This window comes from Chinchilla lanigera, unplaced genomic scaffold (assembly GCF_000276665.1).
Source record: "Chinchilla lanigera isolate Chin_1 unplaced genomic scaffold, ChiLan1.0 scaffold00002, whole genome shotgun sequence".
Classification (NCBI taxonomy): Eukaryota; Metazoa; Chordata; class Mammalia; order Rodentia; family Chinchillidae; genus Chinchilla; species Chinchilla lanigera.
Window position 1 is genome coordinate 38,744,216 of NW_004955403.1, and position 14,679 is coordinate 38,758,894.

Genomic DNA, 14,679 nt, shown 5'->3' on the forward strand with positions numbered 1-14,679 from the left:
AGAGATTTGTAATTTAAAGGGCTCATCAGGCTTATGAAGCCCTAAAATATGGTACATGATATGGCTTTCTAGATATCTTCCAACTCAGTGTGTTGGTTTAGGTGATGTACAGCAGCATGTAAAATGCCAACGTGAGGAACATGCTCTCTCTAATACCCAAAGAATGCAGTAAGGTGCTGAACCTACTTTATGTTGATGATGATGATTCAAAAGTTAGCAATTTCCCTTCCTTGCTGAAGAGACAGAATTGTGAATCCACCTAGTTAGCATTAAGAAACTTTGGGCAGAGGTCAGATCCTTGAATTTGTTGAGGTTTATCAGCTATTCCGGGATCTGAAATTCCAAGATCACAGATTTTTGATGGAAGAAGATGGATGCCTTAGGTCAGAGAGAACATTGATATTTACTATATCCTGTTGTCCTATCCAGGCCTTCAAAGGCTGGAACAATGGCCTTCCACATGGATAAGAGCCATCTTCTGTACTCAGAACGTAAATCACAACGTTTTGTAATGCAAATGTTCCCAAAACTCAACTCTCTAATGAAATAGAAGGAAGTTTCACCTTCAACAAACTCATCACTATTTCTGCATGAAAGGAAAAATTTTACAACCGGAGTGCAGCACTGCAATGTCCACTGTCGTGCAGAGGGTTCTTAATGCCATTGCTGTGCTTGGTTCCCTGACTATGTTACAATGAGGTTATTTCCGTATGAGTGGTATATCGTGATTGAATGAATGGATTTAAGGCTGAATCGCATTTCTGTGTCCTCCTTTAGTTGTCTTTGCATGGGAACCAGAGTGAGAACCAGAACTCAAGTGGCAGAGGCTTGAATAGAAAGGATCAGCTATCACTTAGTAAAAAGATTCCATTTATGGGAATTCAGATAGTGTCAATGACATTTGTTATCCAAGGCACTGAAGAAGTATTAGTCTGAGAAAGATTAAAACAGAGACTTTTAAAAAATGTGATTTATAATCTGCCTTATTTCCTTAATTACTTTTTTAAAATAAGTAAAAATATTTATTGCTACATTAAGAAACAATGGCTATTTCCTGCCTCCTGTTACTCATACATTTGTTCTACATTAGAACTATAAACAGTGATTGTGTAACATCTCAGTCTTATATTTATAGTCAGCTGCATAAGCCTTCTATACTTCACTTGTGAATGTATTGTAAAATTGTGACTTCCTTATTCTGATGAACAGAAAGTAGTTCATCAAAAATGTTTAGTGTGCTTTGACATGTAGTGGCACCCCAGTGAAAGAAGGCTACTCTCAACTGTTTTAGCTGATTTGAATTCTCTGTGTCTGTGAATAAAGTAGTTGTAGCTACTGAGGTGTTTATATCATTGTTTTTATGTGGTTAATTTAGTGACAAATGTCCTAAGGCATTTATGGAAGGATTTTGATAGGTCTGTTCATTTATTCATTTTCTTTGAGTATAATAGTACCTACCTAACCAGGGCTTTTCATCTTGGCATTGTTTAATTTAGGGGTCGGATAATTCTTTGTCGTTGCAATGCATGTTATTGGGGGGAGGGTGGGGATGTTGTCAGGGTATGGTACAATGCCTAGCTGAACTTCAAGCCTTTACATTTAGATGTACCAGCACCTACTTACTAACTTAATGTCTGAAGTGTCCCTGTGCATGGGGAGAGGAACTGTCCGCAGCTGATAGCCTCTAGTCTAAGCACTTTCCCATGGTTATGGTGACAACATTAGCTGAAAAAGGGTGACATCTTTTTTCTTTGTTTACTGAGTCCATCGTTTAGGGTGTTTTCTGTATACTGTAGATCTCTCCTTTAACAAAATCACTCTTTCTACTAGTTGATCCAGTTATTAAAAAAATGATTATATGTTTGTCAAAAATCATTCTGGTGCCTTGTTTTTCATAAGGCACATCTTAAATATTCAGCAATGAGTGCCTTAATCAGGCATGCATTAATCATGTCTTTCTCTACATTATTTGCATTTTTTGTAATTATAGACTAATGAGTATGCCCTTTATGTGATATTTTAGTTCACTCATACCTTGATAAATATTTCAGCTTTGTGATAATTAAGTAAATTGAACACTATTAATTAGAAGTCCAATCTATGGAGATAGATTAAAATATTTAAAGGTAGTATTTTAATTTCCTAGTATTCTTTCAATGAAATTCCTCATAAACTTTATTATTACCACAAATTCATCCAGAATTAAACAAAACTAAATATTTTATTATAAGTAGCAAAGGTCACATGATTACATACAGGGCATGTTTGCTGTATATCTGATTTTGTTGCAACTGTTGACTACCTAAATGAAAAACAAAGAAAAAGGAAGGTGTTCAGTAGAATTATTATGAAGGAGGAATTATTTAATTTATGAAGTAACTTTTCAAAACCATAATTTGATAAAATCATGTAAATCTTAAAAATAGCCAACTTTTAGTGGCAACTATACTAAAAAAAACTGCCTGGGTGTAAAGTTTTTTAATGAAAAATTAAATTTTCATAAATATTATACTCTTCATGTAAATTATTATCTTAGTGTTTAACAATATAAAAAGAATCACTAAATTTCAATTAGAAACTTTATAGCACACTAACAATTTTTGTAGTTTTGTTTTTTCATTCAAGTATTACCCATTCTTTTGTATTTTTATGCAAAAACTCCAGGCCTAAAATAGAACATATTTAAAATGTAAATCAGTGAGATATAATACATCTTTGAGGAGACATAGCACATATTTGAAGAGAGCACATATTTTCTAATGAAAAAATATACTATTGGCTGCAGGAATGTTGGCTTTGGGCATTGTCCATTTTTTTATTTTAAACATTAAAGAACAAAAAAGTATTAACAAACACATACATTTACAAAACAACACATAAAAAATGCAAATAATACAAAATTTCAGACAGGCTGATAGGAAATTAACAGTGGTTGATGATGATATTGATATTTTCAAATTGGTTACTCAGAGCTTTGTCCATTTTTAAAGAACTTAAAATCACTCTTGAACTTTTCTTCAATTCTGTTATGAGTCAGAACTTATATGACCAGATCCAGAGTAATGAAATAATACGATAGCAGAAATTGCAGTAAAATATTAACTCTGAAGTTTCAAAGTTTTGTACAACTAATTTGGCTTTCCCAAAGCATTCATAATTGTTTAAATATTTCTGCTTTTAATTAGATTTTGGACATTTTTAATGACATTTAGGTTCATTGTCATTTTACATGACAAAATCATGGTTTCAATTATTGAAACATTTACTTACCATTGAAAGGGTTTGTTCTCCTAAACATCTGATATTCTGCTTCACACATGTTTAAATTGCTTAATAATTTTTACTCATTTATTACAGGGCTGCTGAAGATTTTTGCCTGTCTACTAAAGAATTGACAAGTAAAAATAAAATGTTGTAGAGATCTGAGTAATCTCATTAGTCACTGAATGCATTTGGTGCTTCTTGGTATCAGCTGAAGCTGAATTTAATTAGTCACTGGCACATTTGCCAGTTGGAGCCAGAAAGTCTATCCTATTTAATTATAAAATAATTTGCTCTGAGTAATTTATGGGAGTAGCCACTAAAGAAATCACATTACTTCAGGACTAGCAAGATCTATTTCATTTAGAGTAGAAAGATAATTATTGCCTCTTAAAAAAATATAGCATTTTTAGATTTTCAAACTCGTGTCAAATCTGCAGTTATAAAATGCAGTCATAAGAAGGAATTAAAGATAGGCTTAAAATTCTACAAAGAATAGTGTTTAAGAAAAATCAAACCAAATGAAAACTAAACTAAAAAATGTAGTCAAATCTGGCAATAATTTTTATGGCTTTTACTATACTCCATTCTCACATTAACATATAGTGAGATGCTGGTTCATTATAGTTAATGTGTTGGAGGCAATATAGCTATCTGATTCTTAGCTATCTTGAGATTAGATACTGTATATGAGAAAATGAAGGTGAGGACATTTGAGACACTAGCCCTAAATGTCTAGTCACTCCTGAGAAACATACAGTTGAATGAGTGCATCATAAAATATGGCTTCAGGGGTTACTTTCTTTGTCCTATACCATTCATTCACCCTTTTGCAAAACAGGTATAGTAGAATCATAAATATACCATTGTCATTCTCCATGGCTTCTAATCCACGGTCATATAAGCACTAAAAAGAGGCATTGTGTACTCTACTATTTTAGTACAACAAATAAAATAATCTCTAGTGTGTATAAAAACAATTGTATGTTAACATGACACCTATGAGGAAGTCCATTCAAGACCATTGCATGTGAAGATGAAAACACAGTGGAAAGTTCTTCATAACAAAAAATATAATATCTGTACAAAAATGTCGTATATGCATAGTACATTCATAACACATAGTATGTCATAAACATTGATGGATAAAGGTTATAGATATTTTATTTGTTTTATATGTGCATATGTATAATTTCCTGTGTATGTATGTGTTTGGGCTGCAGTGGTATGTGGGAAATCATATGTAATCAGAAGAATTTTATAAGCCTATCAACTCACAAATATATATTTCACAATTGTTTGCCTCATGAGATCTGATCTGCAATTTAGCAATGTGGAGTGACTGGCTAAAGACTGATGTATACAAACTATGTCCAAAATTTAGAGTCCTGGAAGAGAAACAGGGCTTGCATACTCAAGTAACTAAAAAACTAAGAACATATTTAAACTGAAGCGTAAGAGCTCTACTGTTGAACTCTGTCCATTTGATCCTAAATTTTTGTACTTTGATTGTAACAAACTAAGAAAAATTTTAATACATTTATATTTCTCAAAGACTGCTTTCCAAAATGGCCAAGATAACTGCATTCCTGACTCTTCTATGAAACAATAAACAATGTATGAGTGTGTAAAATTGTGTCTTAGTATTACAGATAAATACTAGATGGTAAGAATATTTTCAAATCATATGTATATCAACTTATTTTTTCTAAATATTTTTTATTTTCTAATGGTATAAGTAAATGTTTCTCAATTAATACATATTTTTGTTCTATTTTTACACAGTGCAAACTAGAATATCAGGCGTGTGTCTTAGGAAAACAGATCTCAGTCAAATGTGAAGGACGGTGCCCATGTCCTGCAGATAAGTCTGCGATTATAAGCAGAAATGTTAAAAGGGGTGAGTGATGAACATTCATTCATATTTTTACATCCATCCCAATCAATCAAATTGTTTTCCAAGAGATTTTAAGACACTAAAGAAATCCACTATGAAGTTTGCTTTTAAGCATATACCTGACTAATTATATCGCTGTGTGCTCATTTCTCAACCTCAAATATTATAGCAAATAATTGTTTTTAATTTTTAGAGTTATAATCAAATTAATCTCTATAATCAAATTAATTGTATTCATTTTTATGTGCTTACTTATATAAGTAATCTAAAACTATACTTTTAATAAATCATTGTGTCAATGCATGCTTATGTTTCTAAGATCCCCTTTTTAAATATTTTTATGTTTTCAACCAAGGATCTGATGACTGATAAAATATTTTCATCTTAAGTAAAATTGCTCCATCGTTACTCTTCTGCAGGAAAATATCTTCCCTATATAGTATGTGTGATCTCCAATGAAATAATTTGATATATTGATCATGAATTATTTGACATTAACTTAAATAAAGCAATGAATTTCTCATGATAATTCTCATGAAAATTTAAATTTGCAAAGATTTTTTCTTGTTTGCATTGGTATTAGTTCTATGTTTGAGGTTTTGTTTATGCTTCAAAAAAAAAAAAAAAATCTCCCTGATTGCTAGAGTCATCTCTCTCCAGCTCTATGTGAAGAAGAAGAGCAAGGAATAGATTTTTCTGAGGCAGAAACCATCTACAGAGCAATGTCATGAGCCTTTGTCAAGAATAATTATTTGACACTTAAAACTTATTTACTATAAACTACTTATTTCTTGGGATAGTATGTTGGTCAGCTTTCTATCACTGTGACAAAATACATGAGATAATCCATTTAGAAGGAAGAAAGGGTTATTCTGATTTGGAGTTTCAGCAGTTTCTGTCCACAGTCATTTGGCTCTGCAGTCCTTGAACTATTGATAGTGCAGTGCATGATGCATCTCAGGAGTGCTTCTCAGAGGAGTTGTTCTCATCACAGAGGCCTTGAAGCAAAGGAGTGAAAAGGGTTGGGCCTCAGTATATTCATTTTTGCTCTTGTTGTTGTTGTACCAGCATCATCTTCATGGGCACGCCCTCAATGACCTTGCTTAATCCAACTGGGGCCAATTATGAAAGGGTCTGCCAACTCCAAGTAGTACCACAGGCTGGGGACCAGGACCTTTGACAGATGTCCTATTTTCAAACTGCATCATGTGGTATAATTGCTAGTCCGCAGTATAATCTCATAATAGATATTTTATTACAGAATTGACTCATGAATTTCATTATCTCATTTGTATTGGACTTTCTGGAATGGTCATGTGTAAGATTAGGATGAAAATAAAAATGTTAGGGCATTGTCTTCAATAAAGCAGTTTCTCAGTTTCATTGTTTTCATGTAAAACAATTGGTTTGAAACTAATGGTAATTTAGTGCTTAATTAGCAGCTCATGTGCAAGACAATGTCAAGTGGTGGAAAAGGCGAAGATGCCTTCTAGAATCTCTATTCTTTGCATCTGTCTTTTTCTGCCTTGCAGTACTGTAAACTCCACTTCAGGGTTTAGTTTCTTCCATATTCTCCACCCCCATCATCCCAATCTGTTTTCTCCAAGTCAGATAAGGGTTTTTAACATCTCCTTGAATATATGAATCAACCTTCAAAAAATCAAGAACTAATTATATTTTTCTTCTAACTGAGATTCTTTGATGTTGTGCTTTTCTTACCCCAATCACAAGTGGATATACTCGAATTAAGATACAGTGGAATCCATTTTCCTCTGATAATCACCTCAGGCATGAAATATGTTCCACTATATTCAATATCCATGTCTTATCGTTCACTGGAGATTTTAAGAATGTGTAGTCTCAATAGGTGTATGTATATGTCTAATATATCACAGACTTTCAACAATAATTCTCTTCAGTAGTATTTCCTGCTTTTAAATTTAGTTTGGAATGAAAAGATAGACTTGATGTTGTACCAATTAATGACAAACTGGAAGAGGAACATAATATGCATTAAATATGGAAGGTAACACATCTAAGAACAGGACATCTTAAGAGTAAATAATAGCTATATTTTAAATTATATAAATTTTCAATGCAGTGTTTATATTAATATGTCAAGAAAGAAACTTCTCTTTAAGTCATATCATAAGGGAATAAAGATCATTTGTGTTCAACTGTGCATTGAAAAAGAAGCAAGAATTTAAACTAATCCTGCTCTGACAGATTGTCAAGCAGAGTAAGTACAGGATATTGCTAGCTACTCTGGAAAAGCAGTACAGAAAATTTTGAATGTCATTTCTCCACAAAGCCAAGGGCCAAGAGACATGGGAAATGTAAAACTGAGTTCAGTATCATTTGTGATCTTTCAAGTGTCATTTATATTAGAAACATGTCTTGGGTAGACTTAAATTGAAGGAAATTTTATTTAATCTCATCCCTGTTCTAAATGAAGTAAGGAAGAATCTACTTACAAAGAAATATTTTCAAATATTTCTGAAGTCCACCTTTTGAGGACAAATTGATAAAATTGTTTCCTTTCATTTGAATTGCAGAATGAGTCCTTTATATCTGTTTAAATTACATTGAAATCTAGCAAAAATAGATTTTCTTTATGAAGTAAGGGAAATAAGGTTCTCTTCTATTCCACTAATATATTCCATGAAAAGATGTGCAGAAATTTATCCAAACATATCCATTCAAGTGTCCTAAATGCAGAAAAATAGATCATTTAAATTTTACAATTCTACATCTGACTTTCAGGTAAAAAAAAACATACCTCTCTTCAATGAGTAACTCCTAGTCACTGTAACATATTCCTTTCATCTTTCATTAAAAAAATTATGATATTTCATAATGCAAAGAAAAAATATTGTTCAATCACAGCAAATATCACTTAGAGCACAGATCAACTTTATTCTAATAATAGTGGTGTTTCAGCAGATTTTTAAAGGTCCCTAATATTTTTGCATGTCCAGTAAAATAAAAATATGAGATTTGTAGTTATGTGCATAAATTATGAATATACCATTTTCTAAATATATGTGTATGTGTGTGTATCCAATCCTAAAATTTAAAAGAGATTTACAGAACCAAAGAATGAAATCATTGGAAAAATACTTTAGAAAGTATTTTTTTGATTAATTTAAACTCAAAGAGTTACCCTAGACATTTTGAAAATTCAGAGCAACGATTCATAAACACAGTAAACATGGAGCCTATGACTATCAAAGGAGCTCTATTTAGCTGTTTATTTTGCACCAATCAGTTGAAAGTTCAACCTGGACTGAGAAAGAAATCAGGAATTGGCAAAACGTAGGTCAGCCACAGCTCCACTTAATGCTGGCTGCCACTGGTCCACTCTGCTGGTTGCTGGTCTCTACAGCTCCCCATTGCTGCTGTTTGACAGTGGCTTGTGCTGATTGACATTTTTAGATTCTGAGCATTGCTGGTCTTTGTTTTTGATCTTCTTGGCTGCTGGCCCCTGGTGCTCTCTAGAGGTGACAGTTTCTAGTGTTTATTCTTTTAAAGTGACTGTTTTGTCCATACTACTTAGGATCCTGAGTAGATTTACAGTATTTTCCAGGTTGACACTACCTGAGAAATAATGATTTCTCAGAGTCGATTTATACGACCAGAATGTAGCTTAATTTTAAGAGGACCTGTGCTACTGCACAGAGGTATGCCAAGGAAGGCCCTCTTAAGCTAAGGGGATGTGTGAGGCGAGTGGTGCTTATATAGCAGCTGCAAGTCTATCATTAGTCCAAGTGTAAATCTGATTGGTTCAAATTTGGGAATGATGATTGATCCCAGTGCAGACTTGTGATTGGTTCAAATAGCTGGGGGTACAGGACAGTTACAGGTGTCATGGCAGAGATTCAAGAAAAGAGCTGGGAGACTTGATCTGTTTATTGACGGTTGTCATGGTTCTGAAAAATGGTGGAGGAAAAACAGAACCATTCAGGTGGGCTAGCTGTGCTCATCACAGCTTACTGGAGTTTGGGAAAGTTGGGGATGTTGGTAACGGGCTGGAAACCCTCTCTCCCATGATCTTAGCCATGTTTGAGTGCACCACCTTCTGCAGAGATGGAGCCTTAGCATCTAGACGGGCAGGAGTGGGGGAGGGGCAGCTGAGAGGGCAAGCTGCACTTCCTGTCAAAGAGTCTTGCAGGAGAGTGGCTGCAGCCCTTCCAGCCATTCCTGGAAAGGTCTTGCTTAGTGAAAGAATGTCTGGAGAGTGATGTGACAGCTGTTAGCCAAATGACACACCTCTCTGGTTGCACAAGACAGAGGAGAGTCAGGTGCTTGTTGTGTCTCTCAATTTGATTGATTAAATTCAGGAGATTATTCTAATGAGCATTTTCCTCACTTCACATTTGAATTTCTGCTGGATATGGTGGCACACTCCTGTATCCCAGCACTCAGCGGATGAGATACGACTATCACCCTGAGTTTGAGGACAGCCTACAGTACATAAGTGAGCTCAAAGCCAGTCTGTATTACAGAGTGAAATCCTGTCTCAAAAAAAAAAAGAATTTTCTCAGCTCCAAATATACTGCTTATGATCCTGGGTTTTATTAGCTGTTATGATTTTATATATCTTAAGCCTTAAGGTTTTATTACTTTTAAATAAATAATATCACTTCCAATATTTTAGCATTACTCAATATGCATCTAAATACATATGCACACATCTAAATAATTTAAAATGTTGGGTTTTAGTGGATGCATTTATACAGAAGGAAGATAACATATAAAAGAGTCTAATAGTCAAAATTGGGTGAAGAACAAAATAGATAAAGAAAATAGAATTCTAAAGGTATAGAACACATATCCATTTGTGCTGGAATGGAGTGCATATTTAGGAGGGTACAGTGCAAAAATTGGGCATTGGTAAATATGAAAACTTTGGGCTTAATTCACTGGAGTCAGACACACGAAGGCGCATATGTTCCTGAACAGAAAGTGTTCCCCCAACTATTTTCCTATGTCTGTGTTACTATTTTCAGAGGTATTTTTGTTTGGGGTGGGGTGTCTCGTTTGGGGAAGTGTCTGTTTAAAAGGACATCTCACCATTTCAGAATAAGGACAAATACGTCTAAACAAGGATTGAAGATATGCAAATAAGAGAAGGTAAATTTGGGAAACATTACTGCAATAGAATTTATTAGGCTTAAAATAAGGAAAGAAAAAGAATAAGGAAAAGAAATACTTAAAATAACTTTTGACTTTAATTATCAGGGTGGTTTGTTAATGCTAACACAAAGTGTGGTTTATTTTCCTGAGCCTGTGGTTTGTTTTACCTACTATATGCCTACCTGCATTTTTTAGCAAAAAATCAAGTTTCCTTTTCTTATGAGCTGTAAGTTACATTCCTCTTTATGCCTTATTCTGTAAGACTGGCCAAAGTAACTACATGTTTAGTTGTATAACTCTGTTAGCCAGCATAATAAATTTTCTTGCTCTGAATTTTTATTAGATTTGTTTGTTTTAACTCCTTCACAGAATTTCTTTCTGTTTTGTCCCTTGTTGTCCTGTAAGATTGTGCAGTCTACTGGATGAGAGTATAGATTTTAAAATCCCAGTTTTCACTATCCACTGTGTATAAACACAGCATATTGTCAATATACTTCATTTAATGGGTCTTAGTTTCCTTATCTGTGAAAAAAAATATATAAATCATAAGAACTCATAGATAAGTTTCCTCCAAATAAACAACCTCTACATTTCCATTTCATTGTATTTGATTATATAAAACACTATTTAGGATTAATAAATATTATAATTTTTATACATTGTCATTAGTAATTGTATGTTTATATTTTTAAAAATTATACTAGGTTACAAAATACTTCAAAAATTTTCAACTTTTCTATAGTTCATAGTATTTACATATTTTGTTAATTATTTGAACGTTGAGAGTTTGAAATAAGTCAGCAGTCGAAGTCTGTCCCCTGGAAGTTATTGGTTACCTCCTTTAGTAAGTCTTTCACATTCTTTCATTTCTGCTGGACTTTGTTGTGTGTGTGTGTGTGTGTGTGTGTGTGTTGCTTCTTGATTCACTTTTCTTAATTTACGATTTCTCAGATGCAAATTTGCTCAATATGAATTCAAATGTAATAATTCTGATTTTAAGTGTAATATTTTAAACTCTACATAATATTACATGTTAATTAAGAGTATTTTAAAAATCATACAATATCTTCAGGAAAGATGTAATACACTTTAAACTTTTGGGAACATTCATTAATGCCTGTAACTCCATCCCTTCATTACTTTAGTAATTATAATTTTGTGAAATAAATTTATTTAATTCTTCTTAAATTGGTTCTTGACAAGTAGGTTCTACAAGATTGTGTGTATTAATATGCAAAATTAACATCATGGGACTGTAAAGAAGATTAAAACAAAATAGGTTTTAATGATTCATATGCTATTATCAGGAAGTGGTAAAAGACTTACTTTTTCTATTTGGTGATTTTCTTAGTATGTATTTGCATTACATAATGATTACATTCACTTTAAGGAATAGGGACATGTACACAACATATTTCAATTCTTACCCCCCTACTTTTGCCCTCCTTTTGTGTTTCTAGCATCAGATTCATTTATTTATCTTATAATACCTTATACATTTAATCATCACATATACAGATTGAAAACCAGACTAATAGGCCAAAGAACACATAAAATATTTAGGACTATTGTACTAAGTCAAGGAACATTTTTAGATACATTGTCTACACTGAATTACAGCTCCTTTCTTCCTTTCTCTTTTTTCCTATTATCTTTTTAAAAATTGTATAATATGTAGAGATACAATGACAAGAGTCTTTCATGTAGAAGAAACCACGCAGCATTTAAGCTTGTGTGTCTGAGTTACTTCACATAACATTATGGGCTCAAGGTGTATCCATTTTCCTACAAAGGACTCTTTTGTTGTTGTTGTTATTGCAAATTTTCACTTTTAAGATTAGTCACACAGTTTTAAGTGCAATGTGTCCAGCAAAGTACAAAGATATCATACTTGCTTTCATTTTCCCTTGAGACCTGAATAGGTACAGTATAGAAGAAGTCAATCTGATTACCTTTCATGTCTGAGATGATCTGTGAAATTTTTCTATGGGTTCTTAGATCATCCAGCAGAAACAACATAAACAAAAAGGAGCTGTTCTTTAACACGAGTACCTCACCTAAATCTACCTGAAATGTTTTTAAATAGACGTGAAGTCAGTCGTCAGTGGTTGCTGAATTGGAAAGCCTATACTTTTATCTAGAAAATGATAGGATGTGAGGATAAATTCTATAATCTGACTTTTTTTGTTGTTGTTTTTGTACTCATTGAAGTGCTCTGAAACCTATGCAGTTTATATAATTTTTTTTTTTTTTTTTTTTTTTTTTTTTTTTTCTCCGGTATCGGGAACCGAACTCATGACCTTGCGCTTGCCAGGCAGGCGCTTTTGCCGCTGAGCTAAATCCCCAGCCCCTATATAATTATTGAATAATAATTACAAAATTATTTATTTAAGAATAGGATATTGCTTAAGGATTTATGATGTATGCACTTTTCCAACTGGTAAAACAATTTCATTTTCAACACTGAATTTTTTATAATTTTTAATATTCCCTCAGTAATGGAATGCATTATCAATAGAAAAGAATTAAGAACCACATATAAATATATTCTTGCAACATGGGTATTTCTCCATAAGAATAATATGCATAAGTAGCAAGTTCTGTTCCACAGAAATATAATATGAAATAAAATTATTGGCAACACAAACCAGAATATTTATAATAAAATAAAATTTTTGCTTTAGAAATATTTATTCTTAGATTAAAATTTAGGTATGTTTCAAACCAAACATAACCTGAAAAGGGGCTATTTATAAATGTGGAGATTGTTGCAGGTCTTCTGTGAAACTACTTTATATTAGTATTTCACAGATTGATTTTAAAGTTCCTGTTGAGATTTTTATCTTCCCCATAAACTTTAGACAGAAACTTTTTTTATTCTGAGTTTAGTCAGTGTATGTTATGAGCTATATAAAATTAGGCATAGTTCTTTACTGATTCTTGCAGTACTAAACAATAATATTCTTAAACTTCTTCCCAATATGTAATCTGATTTTTTTATTTGAAGATAATTATGTATAAAATGCAACAAAATCCTCTTTTAAAAATAGTAAATTTTAAAAACTGTTGCAGTATTTAATAATAATGATCTACTTAATTGGTAGGTCAAGCCATAAGTTGCCAGCGAATCAGGACCGTGGCAACTTGTGGCTTGACATACCAATATTTACTAGATAAATGCTATTGCTTACATACAACCAAAAGAGAAAAATCAGGATCAAGGTTCTTTAGCATTTAAATAGACATGTTGAGCTATATTGCTTGTTGTCAGTGCTTTTCCTAAGAGTCATATGATAAAATGTAGAAGTTTCTAGAAAAGTACATACAATTGATGGAATGATGCTATTGTTATGCTATCTTTAAATTGTAAACTGCCTCACACTGTATTCACCTTTTACATCCTTTAGAGATTCAGTCTTTACCTAGAAACCTCATACTTTTGCTTCCATTCCATTTACAGAAGAAAATAAACATAAAATAAAAATGCTAAATCCCGTATTACTTGTAAGAACATACCTGACCATGATCTCTATTTCCATTCAACTTTCACATTGAAGTGAATTATCCCATACTAAAATAATTAACCCCCAACAATATTAAAAATAATGTAAAATATTTAGGAGATGTAACTATTCTTCTTCTCATATAAACTCTTTAAGTTTTCCAAATTTAAGGTCAAGTAATTTGTATTTAGAAGCTCAGGTGAAATTTTCATAAATAAAGAATAACAAAATGTTTTTAACTATAGAATCATATATTTTGAATCATGTTTTGGAATAGTATTTGTACTTATAGGTGCTTTATGTAATTTACCAACTTTTTAAAAACTCTTGATGAGATAACAAGATGCTGATAATTTTGAGCCTCAAAATAGGAAAGTCAGTGCTATTTTTATGTAGTCTTATAAATGTATTGATTTGCTATTTCAGAAATAGAAGAGGGGAAATCCATAGATTGTCAATTTTAGAAATAAAAAAGACCATTTATATTTCTTAGAGGAAGATGAAAGCATGAAGCCCGAGGAAACCAAGTGTAGATAATAGGAATGTGGTTTTTTCTTTTCTGTATAGCCCATTTCAAACACAGCAATTTACATAAACATAAGATCCGCAAATACTATTCTATACTGTCTTTAATGATACTTTCTAATGAATTACTACTAATGGATTGACTAGATGCATTATTTTTTTCATAGGAATAAATATATTCTGTTTGTTAGTAATTTACCAAATTATTATTTCACAAATGTTCAATGTAAGAAAAGAAAAAAAGTGATGCAATTTTTTTTTTTTTTTTTTTGGTTTTTCTCCGGTACCGGGAACCAAACTCACAATCTTGCGCTTGCCAGGCAGGCGCTGTGCCACTGAGCTAAATCCCCAGCCCCT

General features: G+C 32.5%; 1 protein-coding gene across 3 annotated transcripts in view; it reads left to right on the forward strand.

Annotated features, from left to right (window-relative positions):
- Positions 1–14,679, forward strand: part of Spock3 (sparc/osteonectin, cwcv and kazal-like domains proteoglycan (testican) 3) — a 394,510-nt gene that overhangs the window by 267,965 nt on the left and 111,866 nt on the right. For all 3 annotated transcript variants that reach the window (XM_005373580.2, XM_005373579.2, XM_005373581.2), the window contains one exon: positions 5,047–5,161. In XM_005373580.2, the coding sequence (XP_005373637.1) occupies positions 5,047–5,161 (115 nt within the window). The remainder of the gene's footprint in view (positions 1–5,046; positions 5,162–14,679) is intronic.